Consider the following 21,021-nt stretch of genomic DNA (forward strand, 5'->3'; position numbering starts at 1 on the left):
CTCTCTGGCCCCATCCCCTTCCCCTAAACCTAACTTGTCTTGCTTCCTGTTCTCTCTGAGCTTGGTTCACTGAAGCTGTGAATGTGATAAACTAATCCAAAGTGTTAGTCAATAATGTGTTCTCCCTCCCCAGCCACATACCTGCGTTTTAGAGGAAGATTCCAGGACTCTCAAAACCTTAAACCAAAAGAATGACTCTAGTTGAGCACTTCAGACCCTAAGGCAGCTCAATGAGGGGAATATTTGTGGGCAAAAAATCTTTTGTTCCTATTAAAATGTCAACTGTGCCTAGAGTTCCTGAACTAAAATTAGAAGCCAAAGCTGATATTTCTCTTTTCAGCGCAATGACCCAGGTATAAATTCTGGCTTTTAACAATGATTTTTAAAAAATACACTGCACTGCAAAGTATTCATAACCACATGAAAGGATACTCCAAATCACTAATAACAAGAGAAATGCAAATCAAAACAACCTTAAGGTTTTACCTCACACCCTGCAAAGAGGACAAGAAATGCTAACAGTCAAAGTTGGAGGCGCTGTAGAAGGATAAGCACACGTATACACTGATGGTGGAGTTGTAAAGTGGTACAAGCATTTTGGAAAGCAATATGGAATTATAAAAGGTCTATGCCCTTTGAACCACAGACTCCATCACTGGGCTTATACACCTAGGAAGCCACTGACAGGAAGAAAGTTCCTATCAAATTCCAAAATATTTATAGAAGCACTTTTTGTAATAGCAAAGAACTGGAAACAAATAGATGTCCATCAACTGGGAATGGCTACACAAATCGTGGCATAGGAATAAAGTGGAATATTCCTGTGTTATAAGAAGTGATGATGTAATGAATACAGAGAAGCCGAGAAATATCTATATGAGCTGATATAGCAGGAAGTCAGCAGAGCCAAGCACGCAATACGTGGTAACTACAACGATGTAAATGGAAAGAACACGTATACACTGAAAATTCAAGAGTAAATGTAACAGAATGATCAAGATCAAGCAGAACTCTAAGAGAGACGGGAGAGGACGCTTTTTGTGAAGCGGGAGGCCCACAGGGTCACACGCTGCACAGGGTTCTAGACTTCATCAATACAATTTGTTACGGGGGAAGCTCTGGGGGAGGGGAGAGGAAGAGCTACTCGGGATAACTATGACGGTGTCAGAAATAGAATACCAACAAGCTTATCTTTAAAAAAAATACACCTGTCTCTATTAACAAATCCTCTGGGAACTAAAACCCTTTTAAATGAATGAGCTCAGGACTGATGGGGGTCTGAAGCCTAAGGGCCCTGGTCTGGCTCAGGAGAAACCAACTTCCTCTGTTAACACGAACAATGCAGGACTGCTTCATTCCATGAGCAGGGAGGAGGTGCAATGGGTACAGGGCTGGACTGGGAGGCAGACAGACCTGAGCTCAGATGTTGTCTCAGACAGTTACCAGCTGTATAACCCTGGGCAAGGATTAAACTGTCTGCCTCAGTTTCTTCATCTGTAAAATGGAGATAATAAACGTACCTACCTCACAGGGTTGTTACAAGATCAAATTAGGTAAAGTGTGAGACAGTAAAGCCCACTGCCCCTCAACAGGTCAAGCAAAGAAGAGAAGGACTCCATTGTCAAGACATGAGAGGAGGAAACATGGACAAGAAGGTAGCTTTGTGACTCTTTAAAAGTTTCTGACAAAGGACACTGCTATTACAATGTATTTTAGGGAGAGGGAAAAGGTAAGAGTTTGTGGCAGTACCTTCAGCTGTCCTGCAAACCAGCGGTTCTTGGAGATATCATAGAAGTACAGGTCATTAAAGAAGTCCCCCTCGATGCTCTCCTCCTCCTCTTCGTCAGAAACACCCCCAAAAAGCAGTGTCCGCCCATTGGGAGCCATGGCCACAGAGAAACCAGACCTGGGGGTGGGCTTCACTCCAGAGGGGTTGACCCGAGTCCATGACCACTTGTCTGTTAAGGGAAGAACGGAGAGGCACAGGCGTTATGGGAAGTGAGAATAATGGGCCTATTTCTATCCAGTCACAGAAAACTCCCCCCAAGTCACTCAGCCTGCTTGCCCAAGGCACATGAGTTCATTTTAGGAGCAGAAAAAGCACTAGAGAGTTTATTCTTCTTGCTCCCAATGGTAACCTTCCACAGGGGAGGCTGGCTAAGAAAAGGGGCCAAGGACAGCACATTCTTTTCTGATTTATAAATTTTGAAACTTCCATATGTATACAATAAAATATTAAAATAGTTACAAACCTCTTGAGCTCAAAAGTCCCCTTAAGCCTACAAATGATAGGATCAGAAGACAGCAGTCAGGCTTCCAATTTACTGTTTTCGTTAATTTGTATTCTTTTAATGTAAGACAATGAATCAACAAGAATTCATTAAATGCTTACTATGTACTAAACACTGAGGACACAAAGAAAAAGCAAAAATGGTTCCTGCCCTGAAAGAGCTTCCATTCTAATGGGGAGAAAATGGGAACCTAAACAGACAGACAGGAGACACACTGAGAAGGCAGGACGATAGGAACTACATCTAAAGACAGAGAAAAGCAGTAATGCTAATGGCCCCAGATGTCTCCAGATAAGAGGCAGAGAGACAGGGTAAGAAGAACATTAGTTAGCACACATGTTACCTATGTAGATATGCACCGTGTACATATGTGTGTACATCTTTAAGATATACAAAATGTTTTCTATACATTACATCATTTAATCCACACAATAACCCTGTGGGGCAAGTGCTATTAATAATCCCCAATTTACAGATATAGAAAATAAGACAAAGGCTAAGGGACTTGCCCAAGGTCACAGAGCGAGTAAGTGCTTGAGGAAGGTGTTGAACTCAGAGCTCTAACCACTGGACCACAGTAAACCACGAATCTTAGAGTTAACTTAAAGTCTAGACCTCACATGGATTCAAGGATATCTAGTAAGGTAGGTCACTGACCCAATTTAATTGCTTCAAATATTTCAATGTCTTTGATTATTTAATTATTTACATTTGCTAGTTAAAATGCCCTGTAAATCCATGTGTTTCTTTTTCCTGTCTTTCCCTTAAAGCCTCAGTTATGTAAGTAAATACGATTTACACCACCCCCTCAACCTCAACACTTCAAAGTACATCTTTTAAAGAAGGAACGAATCAGCTAGTTAGTCAACAGACATGTATTAAGCACCTATTAATGGGTATTAAGCTAGGCACTGTACTAAAAGTCATGGCTACTGGGGAGACAAAAAGAGGCAAAAGAGTGTCCCTGCCCTCAAGAGCTTCCAGTCTAAATACATACAAATGGAGGATAAAAAGAAAATAGTTAACAGAGGGCAGGCCCTAGAATTAAGAGGGGTTGTGAGCAGCTTTCTGGAAAAGGTGGGATTTTAGTTGGGACATGAAAGAAGTCAGGGAGGTCAGCAGTCTGAGAAGAGGAGGAAGAGTATTGCAGGCACAGGTCACAGCCAGAGGCCAATGCCACTGGCTCAAAGAGTAAGTGCTGAGGAATGAGGTATAAGAAGACTGGAAAAGTAGGAGGGGACGGGGTGATGGAGGGCTTTGAATGCCATGCACAGCATTTTAGATCTGATTTGGAGATGACAGGGAGCCACTGGAGTTGACCGAGTGGAGGGGGTGATGTGGTATGTAAGCACAATGGTCTCAAAAGTAACCATGAAAAAGTTAGACTTGATTCACAAGAGGGGCCTCTCTTTCCACTTCTGGTGACAGGAGATTCCCACTCTAGAAACAGCCACCATTAGACACAAATAGGTATACATATGTAAAATTATTTTATACACACTTCTGTTTATCAATTCTTTCTCTGGACGCAGGCAGCATCATCCTTCATATGTCCTCTGTAGTTAATTTAGGTATTTATAACAGTCAAAATAACTTATTTGCTCAACGGCCTTCTTTAATCATTATTGCTGTTCTGTATGCAGTGTTCTCTTGCTTCTGCTCATTTGGCTCTTCATTATTTCATGCAAATCTTTCCATGTTTCTCTAAGATCAGTGAGCTCATCATTCCTTACAGCACAGTATATTCCATCATAATCACATACCATAACTTGTTTAGTCATTCCCTAACTGATAAGCACTCCCACAACATCCAGTTCTTTGCTACCACAAAGAGAGCTGCTATAAACATTTTAGAACACAGAGGCTCTTTTCCTTTTTTGCTAATCATCTTTGGAAACAGACCAAATAGTGATATTTCTAGGTCAGAGGATACAGGCAGCTTAATAACTCTTTGGGCCACAACTGCTCAGCCATTCATCTATAGTGATGTAAGTTTTACAAAGTGCTTTTCTCCCAAAAAGCCCCAAAGGAGGCAGGGGAGAACAAGGATTATTATGGCTGTATTAGAGATGAGAGAACTAAGACCCAGTAAGCTTAGCTAACTGATTTGCCCATGGACAAGTACTGAAGAAATGACAGGCCTGGGATTCAAATCCAGTTTTCCACTCTGAGTCCAAGTGCGCATCACCTCATACACCAGGGAAGCTTCTAAAGTTCTACACTAATGAACTTTTTCAAAATCAGGGATTTAAGGGCACCTAAGGACTCACTACTTAAAGGAACTCCAGAAGAGATTATGTTCAAAGAGTCAAAGCCCCTTTTGGAACTGAAGCTCTAATAGCAAGAAACTGAGATTTGATTCATAGACTTTTTAGCACAATAACTACCAATCAATCAACATGTGTCTATTAAGCCCCAGTCTGTGCCAGTAGCTGCGGATCTTAACCCAAAGACTCAAACAATCCCTCTTCTCTGGATGCCCACAGATGGCACCTCATAACCCACCTTCTGGACTGTTCTCAACTGTGCACTATGGTCCCTCTTGACCTAGGCAAGTTTTATTCTGGGCCTTCTGAAGAGCATGGCATTCACCACATAGAAACTTTTTAAAAACACATTTCAAGGATAACTAGGAAGCTATCCTTAACTTCTAAGTTGACATATGTATGCTTTCGTCACAAAATCAGACTTGGAAGGGACCACACCAAACTCCTGACTGAGCATCCCCTTTACAGCATTTTAAATAAGTGGTGCCAGAGCCTTCCATCAAAGACCTCTCACTGGGAAGCCAGTTTCAATTTTGGATGGTCAGATGGTTTGGCTTCTCTTCCTCACAAAGAGCCAAAATCAGCCTTTGCTACTTCCATACTCTTCTCCTAGTTCCATATTCTAGAACCAGAAAATGCTTCAGTTTAATAAGATATCCCATTTAATTGGAAGTTTGAACAATGGAGATGACCAAAAAAAAAAGGCCATTTTGTAGTATTCTAACTTCTTTCATTCTTGAGATCTCTGGCCCAGTGTGGTGAAAAAGGCAAACATCACTGATTCGACTGCACTGAGATGAACATTTCCGGAGTATTGACATTTTGGGAAACTTTATCCAACTGTCTTGTGTGTAGCATGGCTAGTGGTCCAGGTAAAATACAAACATTCAATGTGATGAGGTTGAATTTCCTTACCCAGATTTTCGAAAGCCCAGCACACCCACAATATCTATATCGAGCACTCCAGAACACTGCATTGCAATCACCTCCCCCTCTCTCCACAGGAAGGAACAGAAAAGACAAAAATCAAAGAATAACTATCTAGGTAATAAAGCAACTGTTATACATGTGAATCAATGAGGAATAATTCAAAATGTTTTGTTTGAAAAAAATTATAAAAGACATTTTATATTTCATATTGCAAAAAACAAGGACTCAATATCCTGACATAGTAACATAGGAATGTCTTCACATAATGTATGAAAAATGAGAACTCTCTGATGCTTGAAAATAAGCATACACAAATAAAAGTACAATTTTCCCCTGATTCACATACTAAAGTGACCCTGCAGGAAATCCCAATAAGAATCACTGATATTTAAAGAGCACCGTAAAGTTTACAGAGCCCCTGATCCTACAAGCAAACACCACTCCGATATCAACCTCACTACAGGGGAGCAAAGCAGCACAGAGTATGGTCGAATGCTGGACCTGGAGTTAGCAAGGCCCAGGTTCAAACCCAGCCTTAAACACTTACTAGCTGTGTGACCCTGGCCAAGTCATCTAACCACTCTGTCTCAGTTTCCTCATCTGTAATATGGGAATGATAACAGCACCTACCTCCCAGAGTTGCTGTCAGGATCTAATGAGTTAATACTTGTAAAAACACTTTGCAAATCTCACAGTGCTTTATAAATGCTAGAGCTATTACCACTGTTACTAGTCTTATCAGACACCAGCCTTGAGGCTTCATTTATTGTCCTGAAGATTCTAAAAGTTAGGCAAGTTCTGATACTTGACTGACAGCTGCATCAAATCTCCTTTTTTAGAATGAGGATGAAGCATAAAAGTTACACAGTTACACTTTAAGGAAGAGGAAAGAAAAAAAGTCTTGCTTACCCAAATACTAAATGTATAGACTGTTAATGAAGCCACCAAGCAGAAGCAATTACCTCTGCCCAGGATTATCTAGGGAGCAAATCCTTCGTGGCTCTGGGCCCATTATCTTCAAGCTTCTGACAACATTCTCTAATGTTTACTACTTCTGAAATGCTACCCTGGAGTGGGCAATTGCAAAAATTATTCATGTATTTTAAAAGGAAGGAGGAAAGCACCAGAGAGGATTTCCAGCAGTAGCTCCAGGATGGCCATTCCTACATGTGTCTCTCTGAAATGCATTCAATTCAACAAATTTGGTGTGTGTGCATGCATGTATGCAAATATGTGTATATGAAGGGGGACCCAAAAAAGGAGCGAGAGATGACTCCCAAGGATCTACCAATGTTATAAAGGGAGAAGCAGGCCCAACAAAAATCACTGCAAAGCAAGGAGACACCCACCTGCCTTTCCAAGATTTTCCCCAACTGCAACCCTTATTATAAAGCCTCTTTTCTAAGCAAATCTGCTATCCACTGCCCCAACTCTGTGAATCTGAACAAGTCCTGCTGGCATGGGTGCCCTCTCTCTTCCACCTCCACCCTCCGACGCTACATCCTCCCGTAGAACTCAGCTCAGGGGCCACTGCCAGCAGGAAGTGTTCTGTGATCCCCTGTTGTGAGAGCTCCTCTATTTGCCTTGTTTGTGGACACATCTTATCCCTCCTGCAGAAGGCAAGTTGGATGAGAAAAAGGGCTACTATCTTTTGGTCCCTGTATCTCAGCACCTGGCGGTGTCAATCAATGCTTGTCAGACTAAGCTGAATTAAAGTCCAGACATGTTAAGCTTAACATTCTATCCTCGAAAATAGATCTTTTACATTAATAATAATGTAACAGACAGACATGGACACAGCCCTATTAAGCCCAAAAACATGGCATTTGAGCATGAAGACAATCCTGTGGAGCAAGAACCACAGTCCCATCCGGCAGAAGAAGAAAAGCTTGGAGGTAGGATCTGAACCCAGGTCTTTCCTGCTTTCTAGTCCACCACACTTCCCTTCCTTTAACAGTTTAGGGAGAGGATCCTGCCTTGGAGGTAGGAAGTTTGGTGAGTGCCTACAACGCCCATCATGTGGGTTCCTGGCTATACACAGACACTATACAGCCTTAGTCCAAATGGGGGAATCCTGGGAAAGAAGGCAGTTAATGAGGAAGTGCCCAGTGCCATGGCAGGGGCCACTCTATCAGGCTGTGTCCTAAGGAGGCATGGAGAGCTTTCCTCATCATGGGGTAAAGCCCCTCCAAGGCACACTGAGAACCAAGGGAAGAGAGGAAGACCCCTTAACACTCCAAGGTGAGACACTATTCATCAGAGCTTTCCATATCACTTAAACGCGTGAAACATCACCCAAGTTGCTTGAAGCTCATCTTGGGGAAAGAAGAAAAAGGTAAATTATGGTTCATACTGTTGTTGCTGTTAAAGGTTGTTTTCAGGGGAGGCTGACAGAGCTGAGACCATGGAGATCACCTAGTGATCCAACCCTTCCATTTTACCGATGGCAAAACCGAGCCCCAGAAAGGTTCAATTACTGACCCAAGATCACACAGCTAGTCAGTCAGAGATAGTGCTAGAACTAGGAACCAGGCCCAAAAGCTCAGTGTGGGTCTAAATCCTGGCTTGGCTATTAACCGTCCTGTGAAGGTCTCTGGGGCTCATTTCCTCAGTGATTTTAAAAGAAGATCCCTTCATCCTGAGAATCCTGTGGCCTCCTGATGCCCAAGATCATACAGGGATGCAGTGGGGACAGAGGCCCTCAAAAGTCAGAAAGAAAGAATCAGGAAAAGGTTCTTTACTGTTATAAAAAAAGCACAATTCTATACAAAGTAACCAACAATGAAATGAGCAGAACCAGGAAAACAATTTATAAGTTACAACAACACTGTTAAACAATTCTGAAAGCAGTAAGGATTCTGATCGATGTGGTGATCACCCATGACGCAGGGGATCAATGAGGAAGCATGCTATCCTCCTCCTCCTCCTTTTTCTCCTCACAGAGGTGATGGAGTAACATAGAACTGATCACAAAATAAAGGCATCTGCATGTGCCAAGGAGAAGAGAGTCTTCTGGCATATAGGTCGTGTGCATTTATGAAATGTAATATTAAAGCTCCCCTCACTGAACTCTGACACCCCACTTGTCAACTTATCCTTGGCTTCCTACTCGGCCCACCCTCCTGCAACCTCTGATAATCCCTCATCATTATCTTGTCTCTGTAAGATGGCCTGGCTTTTTAACAAATGCCTGGAGTCAGGACTGGTTTGACCGGGGTGGGGGGGGTGGGGCCATCAGGTACTGTACCTTCTTCCTTGCCTTCTTCACATTTCAGCAGGAACATGTCTGAATGCAGAGTGCCTCTGTCAACATCCTTCTTCACTCTCTGCAAAAGGAAAAGAGAGATTCAAGTAATTAGCACTGACATCTGCACTCAAATATTCAGAGCATCCTCATAGGATATGGAGTTCTTAAAGCTTTTTTGTGTCACAGATTCCCCCCCCCCACCCCGGAGTTGGGTGAAGACAATGAACCCCTTCACAAAATCAGTGTTTATTTTTTAAATTCATAATTAAGGAAATGCTAAATTTATGTTAGAGGTTAGTGAAAATAAGTGTAATTTTTTCCCCCTATCCAAGTTCATGCCCCTCCTGAAATCTCTTCATGGCCCCTTGGTTAAAAACCTTAGCCTGAAAGGGAGATTTAGAAGGGACATCAGGGCAGCCCCACTCTGTTTTGCAGAAAGGGAAACTGAGTCCCAGGAAAGTTGTGACTTGTATTAAGTTTTTTTAGGTCTTAAGTGGCCGAGGTGGAATATGAATCAATGTTTTCAGACTCTAGACCTATACTGCTGCCTATATTTAACTACATTATTCACCCAAGAAGTCAGGTTCTTCCTTGGGGATATAAAACAACCCAATACCAAGGAGGAGCTCCCCTAAAGGTTTGGTCCCATTTGCTGGAGACCTGCTCTGGAGCTCCTCGTAAGGTGAGCCTGGCTTTCCTGTTCTTTTCTTTCCATGCTGGATGAGTAGATAAAAAAGGATTTATTTTAGCAAGTGATCATCTCTTCTGTACCCTTGACTTTGAACTCATTATCTCAAAATTAAGTATATGACTGACAACTCATTCTCTAATTAAGAATGGAGAGGGGAAAAAAGTGAAGAGGAAAAAACCCGACAGCTCCGATTACCATATGTTCAAGCTTAAAATATCTTCCTCCCGCCCTCCTTCTCCCTGGAGCTCCCCACAATGGCTTTCACCCAACCTGCTCTATTATAAGGTGGCACCATTCAATACCACCACGGGTGATTTTTTTTTAAACTGTTTTAGCTCCCATTGACATTCTATGCACTCAAATATATGAGAACCAAAGAAAGATAGTAAAAGCAAAATCAAAAGCAGCAACAAACAGGAAATGAACACTCAAATAAAGCCAATCTTGGAGCAAAACCAAAATCAAAACTGCAAACAGTGAAGCAAAGTAATAAAAAGTCACTGCAAAGGCTCCTGATACAAACAAACCTGTGGTGATCTGCAGGTAAATAAAAGTCACAGGGGTCCTACAAAATATGTTCCATCCCTTTTTGCCTGTTTTAAGCTCTTGCTTATTTGTAACTGCCCCCATCTTATAAAGAAGGGGTTCTTAACCTTGGGTCAGTGAACTATTTTTTCTAACATTTTAATAACCATATTTCAATATACTTGGTTTCCTTTGTAATTCTATGTATTCTATTTTATGTCTTTGGGGGTCTACGGGCTTCACTAGATAGCCCCATGCAACCACAACACAAAAAAAGCTTAAGAACACTCATTATAAATGGAGATCCAGCCTAGTGGGCAAAGGATCAAAGGAATACTTCATCAAACAGGCGGCCCCCAAAATGAAATTATTTTTTTAAAAATCTCACTTTCCAATGACTGAATTACTCTAATACTTTAGGTATAACTAAGCCCAGATGTATTTTAAGTCTTTTTGTCTCCATCTCATCCTAACCAGATTTGGCCGCCATTACTCACCCCAGCATAGAAAGCCTTTCACCTCATACCTGCAAACACCACAAATCATCACTATAATAGTAGCAGCGATGATGATGATGATGATGGATGATAATGATGACAATTAGTTAGGGGGGTACACCACTAGTCCTGGAGTCAGGAAGACCTAAGTTTAAATTCTACCTCAAATAGTTACGACCTCTATGACTCTGGGCAAGTTACTGAACCTGTCTGCCTCAGCTTCCCCATCTGTAAATGAAGATAATGATAGCACCCACCTCCCAGGATTGTTGTGAAGATCAAAGGAGATAACATTTGTAACATGTTAGCACACAGTAGGCACTTAATAAATGCTTATTCCCTTACTTTCCCTCTCCCTAGCAACTTTCAGTATATTTTAGGGATTCCTCATTTCCATTTGCACCAATGCCAGACAGGTTACAAATGCTCAACATTAGAGGGAACTTAACAGCACATCAGTGATGTGGTTTTTAGGAGAGCCTCCTTTTCAATAATGGTGATGATAGGTAGCATTTATATAGTATTACATGGCTCACCATGCACTTTACATGTGTTAAGTTAGCAAAGATGACAAAAGATATAGTCTACTTTGAGGGCTTGTGAGAACTTAGTGCTTTGCTGGTGGACCTTCCAATCAGTACAACCATTCTGAAAAACAATTTGGAATTAAAATGTCCCTATTCTTTGCCCCAGAGATTTGATTTCTAAGCTTATATCCCAAGGAGGGCACTGATAAGAAGAAATTCACCACATACACCAAAATATTTAAGGCAGCACTTTTTGTGACAGCAAAGAATTAGAAACAAAGTAGATGCCTACACATTGGGAAAGGGCTAACACTGTGATATGTGAAAGTCATGGCATAGTTCTGTGCTATAAGAAATGATCAATATGATGAATATGCAGAAACAATGAAATCCTTCCATGACCTGAGGCAAAGTGAAGTAAGTGACAATGACCTCTGCAATGTCAACGTGAAGAGTAGTAACAGAAGGGATATGGATAGAGCAGAACAATCCTTTTATTAAGGAGATTTGTTCTGTGAAGTTTGGATTCAGTCAAAGGGCTGCCCTTGAGGACTTAGAGGGCCACATGTGGCCTCAAGGTCACAGGTTCCCCACCCCTGAGATAGATACTTCTCCCTACTCCTTTGTAGATATGGGTGTGTATGGGGGTGGGGTGGGGTGGAGAGGTGTCCATGAGTGTACAACACTGTATAGTGTGTCAATTTATTGAGTTTTTGATTGGTTTTGCTAATTCCCCCCTTCACTTTTTCTTTTTTGCATTTTAAAATAAAATTCTTTATTAGAAGGGAAAGTTATCTGGGAGAAAGGAGGGATACAGGAAGAAATCTGGGCAATGTAAAAATTGAAAATCTTAAAAAAGAAGTTCTCTCTTTTTAAACCAGAACATTAAATTACACCCCCTCTTTTCCTAGGAAGTTGTCAACTAGACAGTGCTCTGATCTGGTGCTCTGCATCAGTCTGAAAGACCAAAGAGTGGCATTAGAAGGAATGACTAAGAAGCAAAAACCAAGTACCTTCTAATTCCTCCACGACTGTCAGGGCATTATTTAGAAGTACTAGAAATTCCAAATTGGTTACGTTCAGAGGCAGACATGAGAAAAAACCATTTCAAAGGCAAAGTTGTTTTTTATTTTTGTTTTAATTATCTACCATGGTCTGGGTCATTAGTGCAGCCTAGGGTGTCACCTAAATTTATTTCTCCCACAGTGAATCAGATAGATCCTGGCTAGGTGAATAAAACCACATGGACAGAAACTACTTGACTTTTCCATACAGAGACTCTTTGGCTCCCAAGAACAGTGAGCACCAGGCTAAGAAGCCTTGAAGGATGAGGATGTTGGAAGGTGGAGATGAAGAAGGGTACTACTTTTCTTGGACACAAACTGTGAAGCAAACAGGGTACGCTAGAACACAGAGGACCCCCATGGAAGCCATGGGACGGCAGGCCAGAAAGGGAAGCTGGAGACAGATAGTGGAAGGCAAAGGAGTCTGCAATTTATTCTACTGAAGGCTTCTTTAAAAACTAAATATTTTTCCCCAATTAAGAAGCAGTTGTTGTTTTCTCTCCCCTTCCCTCCTCTCCTCCCTTCCCTGATGGAGAAGAAAAAGAAAAACCCAATCCTTATAACCAATGGGCATGGCTCAGCTAAACAGAACCCTGCCTGTCCTGCACGTCCTGGGCAGGCAGGTAGCATGCTCCATCACTGCTCCACTATCTGGGACCGAGACAGGGCTTGGTCTTCAGAGCTGTCTGTGTTTACAGGCTGCTTACAAGGCTGATGTTGTTCTTCAAAAGACTTAAGAACTCTGAGAACCCAGCGATTTACTCTGATTCCAGAGGACCAACGATGACGCACCACACGCTCACCTCAGGACAGCAGCAAGGGATTCATGACCCCCAAGGAGACAGGAACACGGACAAAGTGCAGACGTAGTGGAGTTTGTTGGGGACTTTTGCCTGACTACAAAAATCTGTGCATTTGTTTTTTTTCAATTGAGGAGGGGGAGAGAATGGGGAGAGAGAATATGACAACGTTGTGATTACATAAATTCTTCTCTGGGTTCTGCTCCTGTCACTTAGCCTAAGTTCATACAATAGTAATGTAGTAGCTAGCACTTAGATCACGCTTTAACATTTCCAAAGCACTTTACAAATATTATCTCATTTTAGCCTCACAAGAACTCCAGGAGCTAGGTGTTGTTCTTATTCCCATTTTACAGAAGAAGACACAAGGGCTAAGCAACTTGCCCGGGGTCAAGCAGCTTGTAAGTGCCTGAGTCTGGATTTGAACTCAGGTCTTCCTGACTCCAGGTCTAGTACTATAGCCACACCACCTATATGATGGGTATAATATGGAACCTGAGATTTATTTTAACTTGCATTTCACTAATTATTAGTGATTTGGAACTTTTTTTCATATCACTATTAATAGTTTGGATTCACTGAAGGTTAGAGAAGAAAGAATGCCAGGGTGAGACCAGTGTCTTCAGAAGGTGATTCTGACAGATGGCTGGAGGCAGCATCAATCACCTGAGTGACCAGGAAGTAGACAGGCTGATGAGGAGGCTATTGCAACAGTGAAAGCAAGATGGGATGGGTGGTAGCCATGTGATTGAAGATGAGGCATCATCAAATGGGGGGATGTTGTGCAGGTAACCATCCATGAGACTGGGCAACTGACTGGCTGTGGAGGATGAGGAAACGTAAAAAGTTAGGTATGAAGTCAAGTTAGGAGCCTGAATGACAGGGAGGATGGTGGTGTCCTTAAAAGAAATAAGAAAGTCTGGAGTAGAGTCAGGTTTAAAAGGAAGGATGTTGAGTTGGATGCAAATGGGACACTGAGGTGGCTGTACTCAGCAGGTTGTTACCAGTATGAAACTAGAGTGCAGAGAAAGATTAAGGCTAGATAAACAGCTCTGAAGTTATATGCATAAAGATAACACCATAGGAGTTAAGATCCTCAAGAGAAGACCCAGGGCAGCACTTTAGGGGATACTTAGAAGACAGATGATGAACTAGCAAAAGATTGAAAAGGAATGGATTAATACAAAGCAACTAATGTCAACAAAAACTGTTATGAAAGCAAGAGAGAAAAGTGTCCAAGAAAAGGGGGTAATTGATGGAGAAATCAAGGGGATGCTGGAGAAAAGGCTTCTTTTTGCTCATGGAAACCTGCTTCTTCTCAGCTGTTATTGCAGTGATGGTAGCCAAAAGGTCCAGAAGCGGTGGGCATGAGTAGACTGACTCCTCCCCTTGATCCTGGGCATTATCACGAAAGAAGGGGCAGCCTGAACTGGAGAGGGTGTAGGTTTCCCCAAAGTGCCAGATGGGAAGAGTCTGGGATAAAGAGATGAATGAAACAGAATCTCTTAACAACTGAATGGCAGTGCCAAAGAGTCCAATGAGAGGATCAAGGACGAAAGAGATTAGACAAGTTGGTTGGGCCAAGGTGGAAAAGGACGAGAGGGAGGGGAGAAGTAGCAAAGGAAAAATATTCTTAACTCATCAGACCTCAAACACGTGGCCTAGGGCATCAAGAGATGAGAATGTGCCAGCCATAGCCAGATGATGGATCAAGGGACTAAGGCCTCCACCTTTCAGAGTTTTATCCTGACTGAGTTTGACACTGAAGCAATGAGTGTGAGAGTCCAGAAACTGTCTAAAATTGAGAAGCTTGGATTAGAGGAAGTATAAAGTTTTGGTCAGGCAAAAAAGTCAATGAAAACTTGGTGACTGGGTCCTAAGGACTAGTTTGATGCCAGTTATGGAGTCTCATCCCAAACTGATGGAGGATGGGAAGCAACTGGGAGCATCTAATCTGGAGCATGTAATCTGCTTCTGGATTTGAGGCCTGAGATACTTGATGGTTCTGGGTCCCTGGTGGTTGATGACAATTTTGGTGATTGGGGGCCTGGGGCCCCAGGTCTATACCCTCATTCCAAGATAGTAAGAGATGAAGTATGCCTAGAAAAATCCTCACACCAGGTACTCTTCCCTTGGTTAGACTGATCCTCAGGTGACCCACATACTGTCACTAGGCCCCTCCTAGGAACTTTTTGGCTTGGTTGGGCCTGCCCAGGCTCTAAGAATCCTGGGTACCCCCTCCATGCCAGAGGACTTTGGTGGAAACACTCTTCAACAGATAGTGACTAATTTCATCTAACGATGGCAATTCTCTGCCCAGATGGAAAATAAAGCTGAAAAAAACTAAGAAATGTTGCCCTTCCGGATTTAGCTTTCTAAGCACCCACTGAATTAAGTTATTCTACATAAAAAAATTAAAGCAATTCCTAGGAAAATACTGTATACTAATTGTTCTACAATTTGAAGAGGGAAAACTGGCTCTGGTTGCTTTAAATCGGAACTGTGAGTGGGAGATGAATGCGTGGGTGCAGATATGAAGTAGGGTGGGGGTGGCAGAGGAGGGAGGCAGAGGACAAGAGAGACAGATCTGCCAGCAGCGCAGCTGTTTGCCACAGAGAACTCAACAAGGTGGGGTGGGGAAAAGCACATTGAGCACAAAGTGCGTAGCTGAGGGCTGTCAGCTCTCCTGTTATGTGGGTTTGTCCAAATGACTCTGTTATCATTCATACTGAGAACACATGGCCCATGAAGAGGCCCGCATTGCACGCTGCTTTACTGAGAAAAAGACAATTCCAATCCAGGTGAGGGCCTCCAGTTGTCTTTTTAGGAATTCAAAGAGAAACTAGTTGAACAAACTCAGCAGCCCCTCTCCATGACAACACCCATGTGGCTGTCAGTATACACAGACCTGCTACAGAAGAACCTTACTGCTTTCTTTCTAAGCTGTCAATGTTACTGATCTTCCTCCAGCAAGATTCCTGTTTAGAACTGAATGAGTTCTCTTTCTTTACTGTTCAGTATGTCCCAGAGTAATTATTTCACTTTCATACTCTCCACACAGACTAAGTTTCCCCAAGGCAGAGCACCATGGTGTAACATTTCCATTATACTCCATTCTTTTGAACAATGGATCCGGACTTGCGTTCAAATGCTGACACTGCTCCCTAACCTAATACCTACATGATGTGGGCTAAGTCACCCACATCACCATGCACCTGTCTCTCCATGCAGAAATGAGGAAGCTCTGGACTATGTGACCATCTCAGTGACTTCCAGTTCTAATGTAAAGCAGGATGTGTGTGCATGCATGTTTGTGCACCAGGTGTTCCCATGAAACAAACATGCTGTTGTCATGTCAGAGAGAGGCAGCAGGATGCTAATGCTCTATATTCCAAACCTCTCTCCCCACTCCATCCATGCGGCCTGGCTATGAGTCCTAGATGATTTCTCCTGGCAAGGTGCAAGGCAATGAGTCTCCAGACATCTCTGAGGCTTCATTTAGTGGTCTAGTCAGGCCGACTGCTCGGGTTGCCTAGCAATACTAAGCCCTCATTACTTTCCACAGCTAAGGATGCAGCTGCTGCGGCTCTATCCTTTAAAAAGATGGGGGAAGAGAGGACCAAGGGAAAACTTGCTATAAGGTCAGAAAACTCTGAACACGTAACCTCATTTATCCAGTTAGACTGTACATGTCGCAGAATGCTGCACCACAGGAATGTGTCACACTGGCACAAAAATATGTATTTGTAGATTATATGGCCAAGCCTACAAAACCATCTACTCCCAGCTATTTGAGTGGGAAGCGTTCACAACACAGATTTATTTTTCATGTTCTTCTGTTCATTTCTATAAGGGTTTCAGTTGAAATAACCACATAAGCCAGTTCACACTCTTTGCTGCAAGAGGACAATCTCCACTCTATGCCTTTTTTCATAAGTGAGGGAATATTTAATCTGACAGTCTCAACTAATTTTTACCTTAATGGATGAAAATAACTGGTTTCCACAGGGAGGAATCCAGTCCCTACTTTCTCTTCTAGCTGCCTTATGTGCCTAGCTCTCTTTAATAAAACCCTCCCACTTGGCACGGTCCCATTTCCTATCAGAAACTCTTAAAACTCAAAGCATTATAGTTTCACCCCAGAAGGTGCAAAGAAAGGGCTTCCCTCATTCAAGTACCCTTGGAGGTGAGTTCAAGGAGTAGACAAGAATCTCTGAAGTGTTCAGTTTATGCTGAACACCCAGTATAGTCCCAAAGTGTAAATCACCTTTAATTCTTCTAGGTAGTGTTATATGGCTGCAAAATCCCCAGCGTTCAGAATCCAAAGTGCAGGTGACTGTGCCGTGGAAAGTCACCCGCAGGTGGCCCGAGGCTGTAGCACACTACCAAAGATGGTGTGCAGGTAAGAAGGGGCCTACCAATGAACAACCCTGGAGAGAGGGGATGTGAAAAGGCAGCAGGCTGTTGTTGGTATGGAGAAGGGGGCAGAGGAGGAATGGTCCAAGGGAGCACTACCTGGGCTGACCCTCTAAAGGAGGATGTAGATAAACCTCACACAAGAAGACAAGATGTGCATAGGCCAAAGTCTGAACCACTGGCAGAGCACCCTCAGCTACGGGAATCCAGAATCCACTGTGTATGGGACATAGAGACTGAGATCAAACACAAAGTCTTTCTGTTTCCTGGGATTTGGAAAAAATTAAGTCAATCAAAGGATGAGTCGGGGGGCGGAGTCAAGATGGTGGAGTAGAAAGACACACATACACTAGCTCTGAACCCACAGCCCATAGAATATCTGTAAAAAAGAACTCCCGGCGAATTCTGGAGCAGCAGAGGCCACAGAACGGTGGAGCAGAGGAGATTTCTGTTCCAGAGAGCCCTGCAAACCTCTCGCAAAAGGTCCGTCATGCTGCGGACACAGAGTCGAGCCCAGCCCTGACTTGGCTGCGCGGCACCGAGAGGAGCGGATCCGAGCAGGCTTCAGGGACGGAATCTCCAGCGGCTGCGCGGGTCCCTCCACCCACAGGTGACGGGGGTCGGTGAGAGGGTCTCTTTGGAGGGTTGAGAGGGGAGTGGGGTGCCCCCATAACTCAGGCACCCTCGGGAGGCAGCAGCAGAGGTGGGAGCAGACCGGGACTCCCCAAGCAGGCAGGAGCTCGGATCCATTGTTGACGGTCTCTGCATAACCCCCGGAGGGAACTGAGCCCATGAGGTGGCCCTGCCCCGACCTGAGCAGCTGAACTTGATCTCACCCTGAATAGCAGCCCCGCCCCTGCCGAAACCCTGAGGCTGGAAGCAGCATTTGAATCTCAGACCCCAAGCACTGGCTGGAAGGATCCGGAGGTGAAGTGGGTGTGAAGAGAATATTCAGAAGTCAAGTCACTGGTGGGGAAAATGTCCAGAAAAGGGAAAAGTAATAAGACTTTAGAAGGTTACTTTCTTGGTGAACAGGTATTTCCTTCCTTCCTTTCTGATGAGGAAGAACAATGCTTACCATCAGGGAAAGACACAGAAGTCAAGGCTTCTGTATCCCAGCCCACTCAATGGGCTCAGGCCATGGAAGAGCTCAAAAAGGATTTTGAAAATCAAGTTAGAGAGGTGGAGGAAAAACTGGGAAGAGCAATGAGTGACATGCAAGCAAAGCATGAAAAACAAGTAAACACCCTGCTAAAGGAGACCCAAAAAAATGCTGAAGAAAATAACACCTTGAAAAATAGGCTAACTCAATTGGCAAAAGAGGTTCAAAAAGCCAATGAGGAGAAGAATGCTTTCAAAAGCAGAATTAGCCAAATGGAAAAGGAGGTCCAAAAGCTCACTGAAGAAAATAGTTCTTTCAAAAAAAAAAAAAAAAAAAAGGACAAGAGTCCTTGCCAGGGGGAGCTGAGAGTTCAAGGGCCTATTGTGATTCAGAATCAAATTATTTAATGGGGCATGGGGCTGTCGAGAGGTTTTTACACTTCCTCTTTCCCAAAAAGGAACATCCTTCAGTGAGCCTCACACCAAGTGTGTGGCATCAGGAACCAAGCCTGGGTGTCCTGCAACACATGGTTCCTGCAGCTCAGAGATAGTACTGACTCCTCCCAGCCCCAGCAATTTCTCATTCTCAAGTGGCAACACATCTCTTAACTTGTAGGCTCTGGGTAGCCCAAGTCTCTTTTCCTCCTTTCTGACTCAATTGCTGAACCAACAGCACAACTGAAATGATGTCTTGGTGACTGATGGCACTCAGTGTGGGTCTGTGTTGAAACAAGAACAAAGCTAAATTTCAGAGGGTGGAGCAATTGTGGCAATGTTCCCCATGTACATCAGTGTTTGCCTTCTCTGCTCTCTGTCATGATGGCTACAGCATGGGGGAAACAGCCCCAAAGCTGAAGAAAGTGGGAGAAGGAGAAAGGCAGGAGGCAGAGGGGATGAGCAGTCAGTTCAACTGTCAAAACGCATTTATTAATGCTTCCTATGGATGAGGCACTGAATGAAGGGCTAGGGATACAAAGGAAGGCAAAAACAGGCCCCAACCTCATGGAACTCATGTGTAAGAGAAAGACTACATGTAATACCTACGTACACACAAAATGGATATCAAGTAGGTGGGAAGGCATTATCAGCCAAAGAGACAGGGAAATGGTCTTCTGCAGAAGGGGGATGTGGGCTTTTTGAAGGAAGCCAGGAAAGCCAGGAGGGAGAGCCATACAGGCATGAGGATAGCCACTCCACCAGCACAGAGTCAAGAGATGGAACATCCCATGCCAAAAGCAGCAAGGAGGCCAGTGTCCCTGGATGTTAACATACCTGGCAGACAGCCATCACACTGGATAATGGACTATTTCAATTAAAGATGCAAAGAGTATCACCTTAACTATTTACCATATTTATCAGTAGGTACCTCTAAACCTAGTATTACAAATCATTATATATGGTACATTTTGCAATAGCTTCCAATCAAATTAAAAATATTGTTTTTTCTCTGTTGCCAAAATATTCAGAAAGGCTTTATTAGCTTTAAGCCATTGGCAAATCCACTGGCACATTGGCTCTAGAACATGAGATGAGCTTCCATTTTCTGGAAGGCAAAGGGGAGGGTTAGAATTCAGAAACTCTCCAGAGGAAACTCAATCTCTGATAAACCAATCCAGAAAAGGCCCAGATTCTCCTGAGCTACAAACAGTGACAAGAGAGCCTCAGTGGCTCTCCCTGCCCACAGACTCACAGCTGCTTAACAGTTCTGACTGTTCTCCAATCTCTGAGAGAAATATGAGCTAACAATAATAATGATGCTTTAAGGTTTGCAAAACACATGGAGGAACTCCTTTGACTCTCAGACACCACACTGAAGCAGGCACTATTATCCCAATTCACACACAAGGAGATGGAGGCTAAGAGCAGTTCAGTATGTATCTTGCCCAGGGCTAGTTGGTTGGTTGATTGGTTGTTGTCCTTTGTTTTTGAAGAGGACCAAAATGACATCACCAGTGTAAAGTGAAATTTCTGTTTGTCCGACTGTGGCTGATCAGACCAATATGAGCTCAAAATGCTCTACCACAGGTTGGGCACAGACAGTCCATGTGAATATTTGGGGTGGATATCCCAAATTTGCACATCCTGCATTTACTTTGTGCTCTCAATTTTGCTTTGCTCAAAGAGCACAGTACCTTTTCTTATGCGGGCACGCCATCCTGAGCAGTCCTGTGCCAGTGTCTCCCATGTTGCACAATCAAATCCAAAGTTCTTGAGAGAGACTTTGAGAGTGTCCTTGTATCATTTCTTCTAGCCACCATGTGATCACCTGCCCCATCCAAGTTCTCCATAAAATGGTCTTTTTGGCAAGCATACATTTTACATTCAAACAACATGGCCAGCCCATCGGAGTTGTGCTCTCTGAAGCACAGTTTGAATATTTGGCAGTTCAACTTGAGCAAGGACTTCAGTGTCTGGTACCTTATCATGCCACGTGATCCTCAGAATCTTCCTAAGACAGTTCAAATGGAAGCGATTCAGTTTCCTGGCATGGTGCTGGTAGACTGTCCATGTTTCACAAGCATATAATGAGTTCAGCACAATGGCTCTGTAGACCTTCAGTTTGGTAGTCAAATACCTCTTCTCTCGAGGACCAACCTAACTGACTACAGATGGGCATATCACCAGAAGGCTAGTCACCTGAAGATTTTTTTAGCCACAACTGATA

At 43.3% G+C, this 21,021-nt stretch overlaps 1 protein-coding gene across 3 annotated transcripts in view; it reads right to left on the reverse strand.

Annotated features, from left to right (window-relative positions):
• The window catches only part of KLHDC4 (kelch domain containing 4), a 104,875-nt gene that overhangs the window by 6,582 nt on the left and 77,272 nt on the right, over nt 1–21,021 (reverse strand). For all 3 annotated transcript variants that reach the window (XM_072636279.1, XM_072636276.1, XM_072636278.1), the window contains 2 exons: nt 8,736–8,814; nt 1,750–1,958 (listed from right to left, as the gene is read on the reverse strand). In XM_072636279.1, coding sequence (XP_072492380.1) covers nt 1,750–1,958; nt 8,736–8,814 — 288 coding nt within the window. The remainder of the gene's footprint in view (nt 1–1,749; nt 1,959–8,735; nt 8,815–21,021) is intronic.

Source organism: Notamacropus eugenii, chromosome 1 (assembly GCF_028372415.1).
Source record: "Notamacropus eugenii isolate mMacEug1 chromosome 1, mMacEug1.pri_v2, whole genome shotgun sequence".
In the NCBI taxonomy this organism is placed as follows: domain Eukaryota; kingdom Metazoa; phylum Chordata; class Mammalia; order Diprotodontia; family Macropodidae; genus Notamacropus; species Notamacropus eugenii.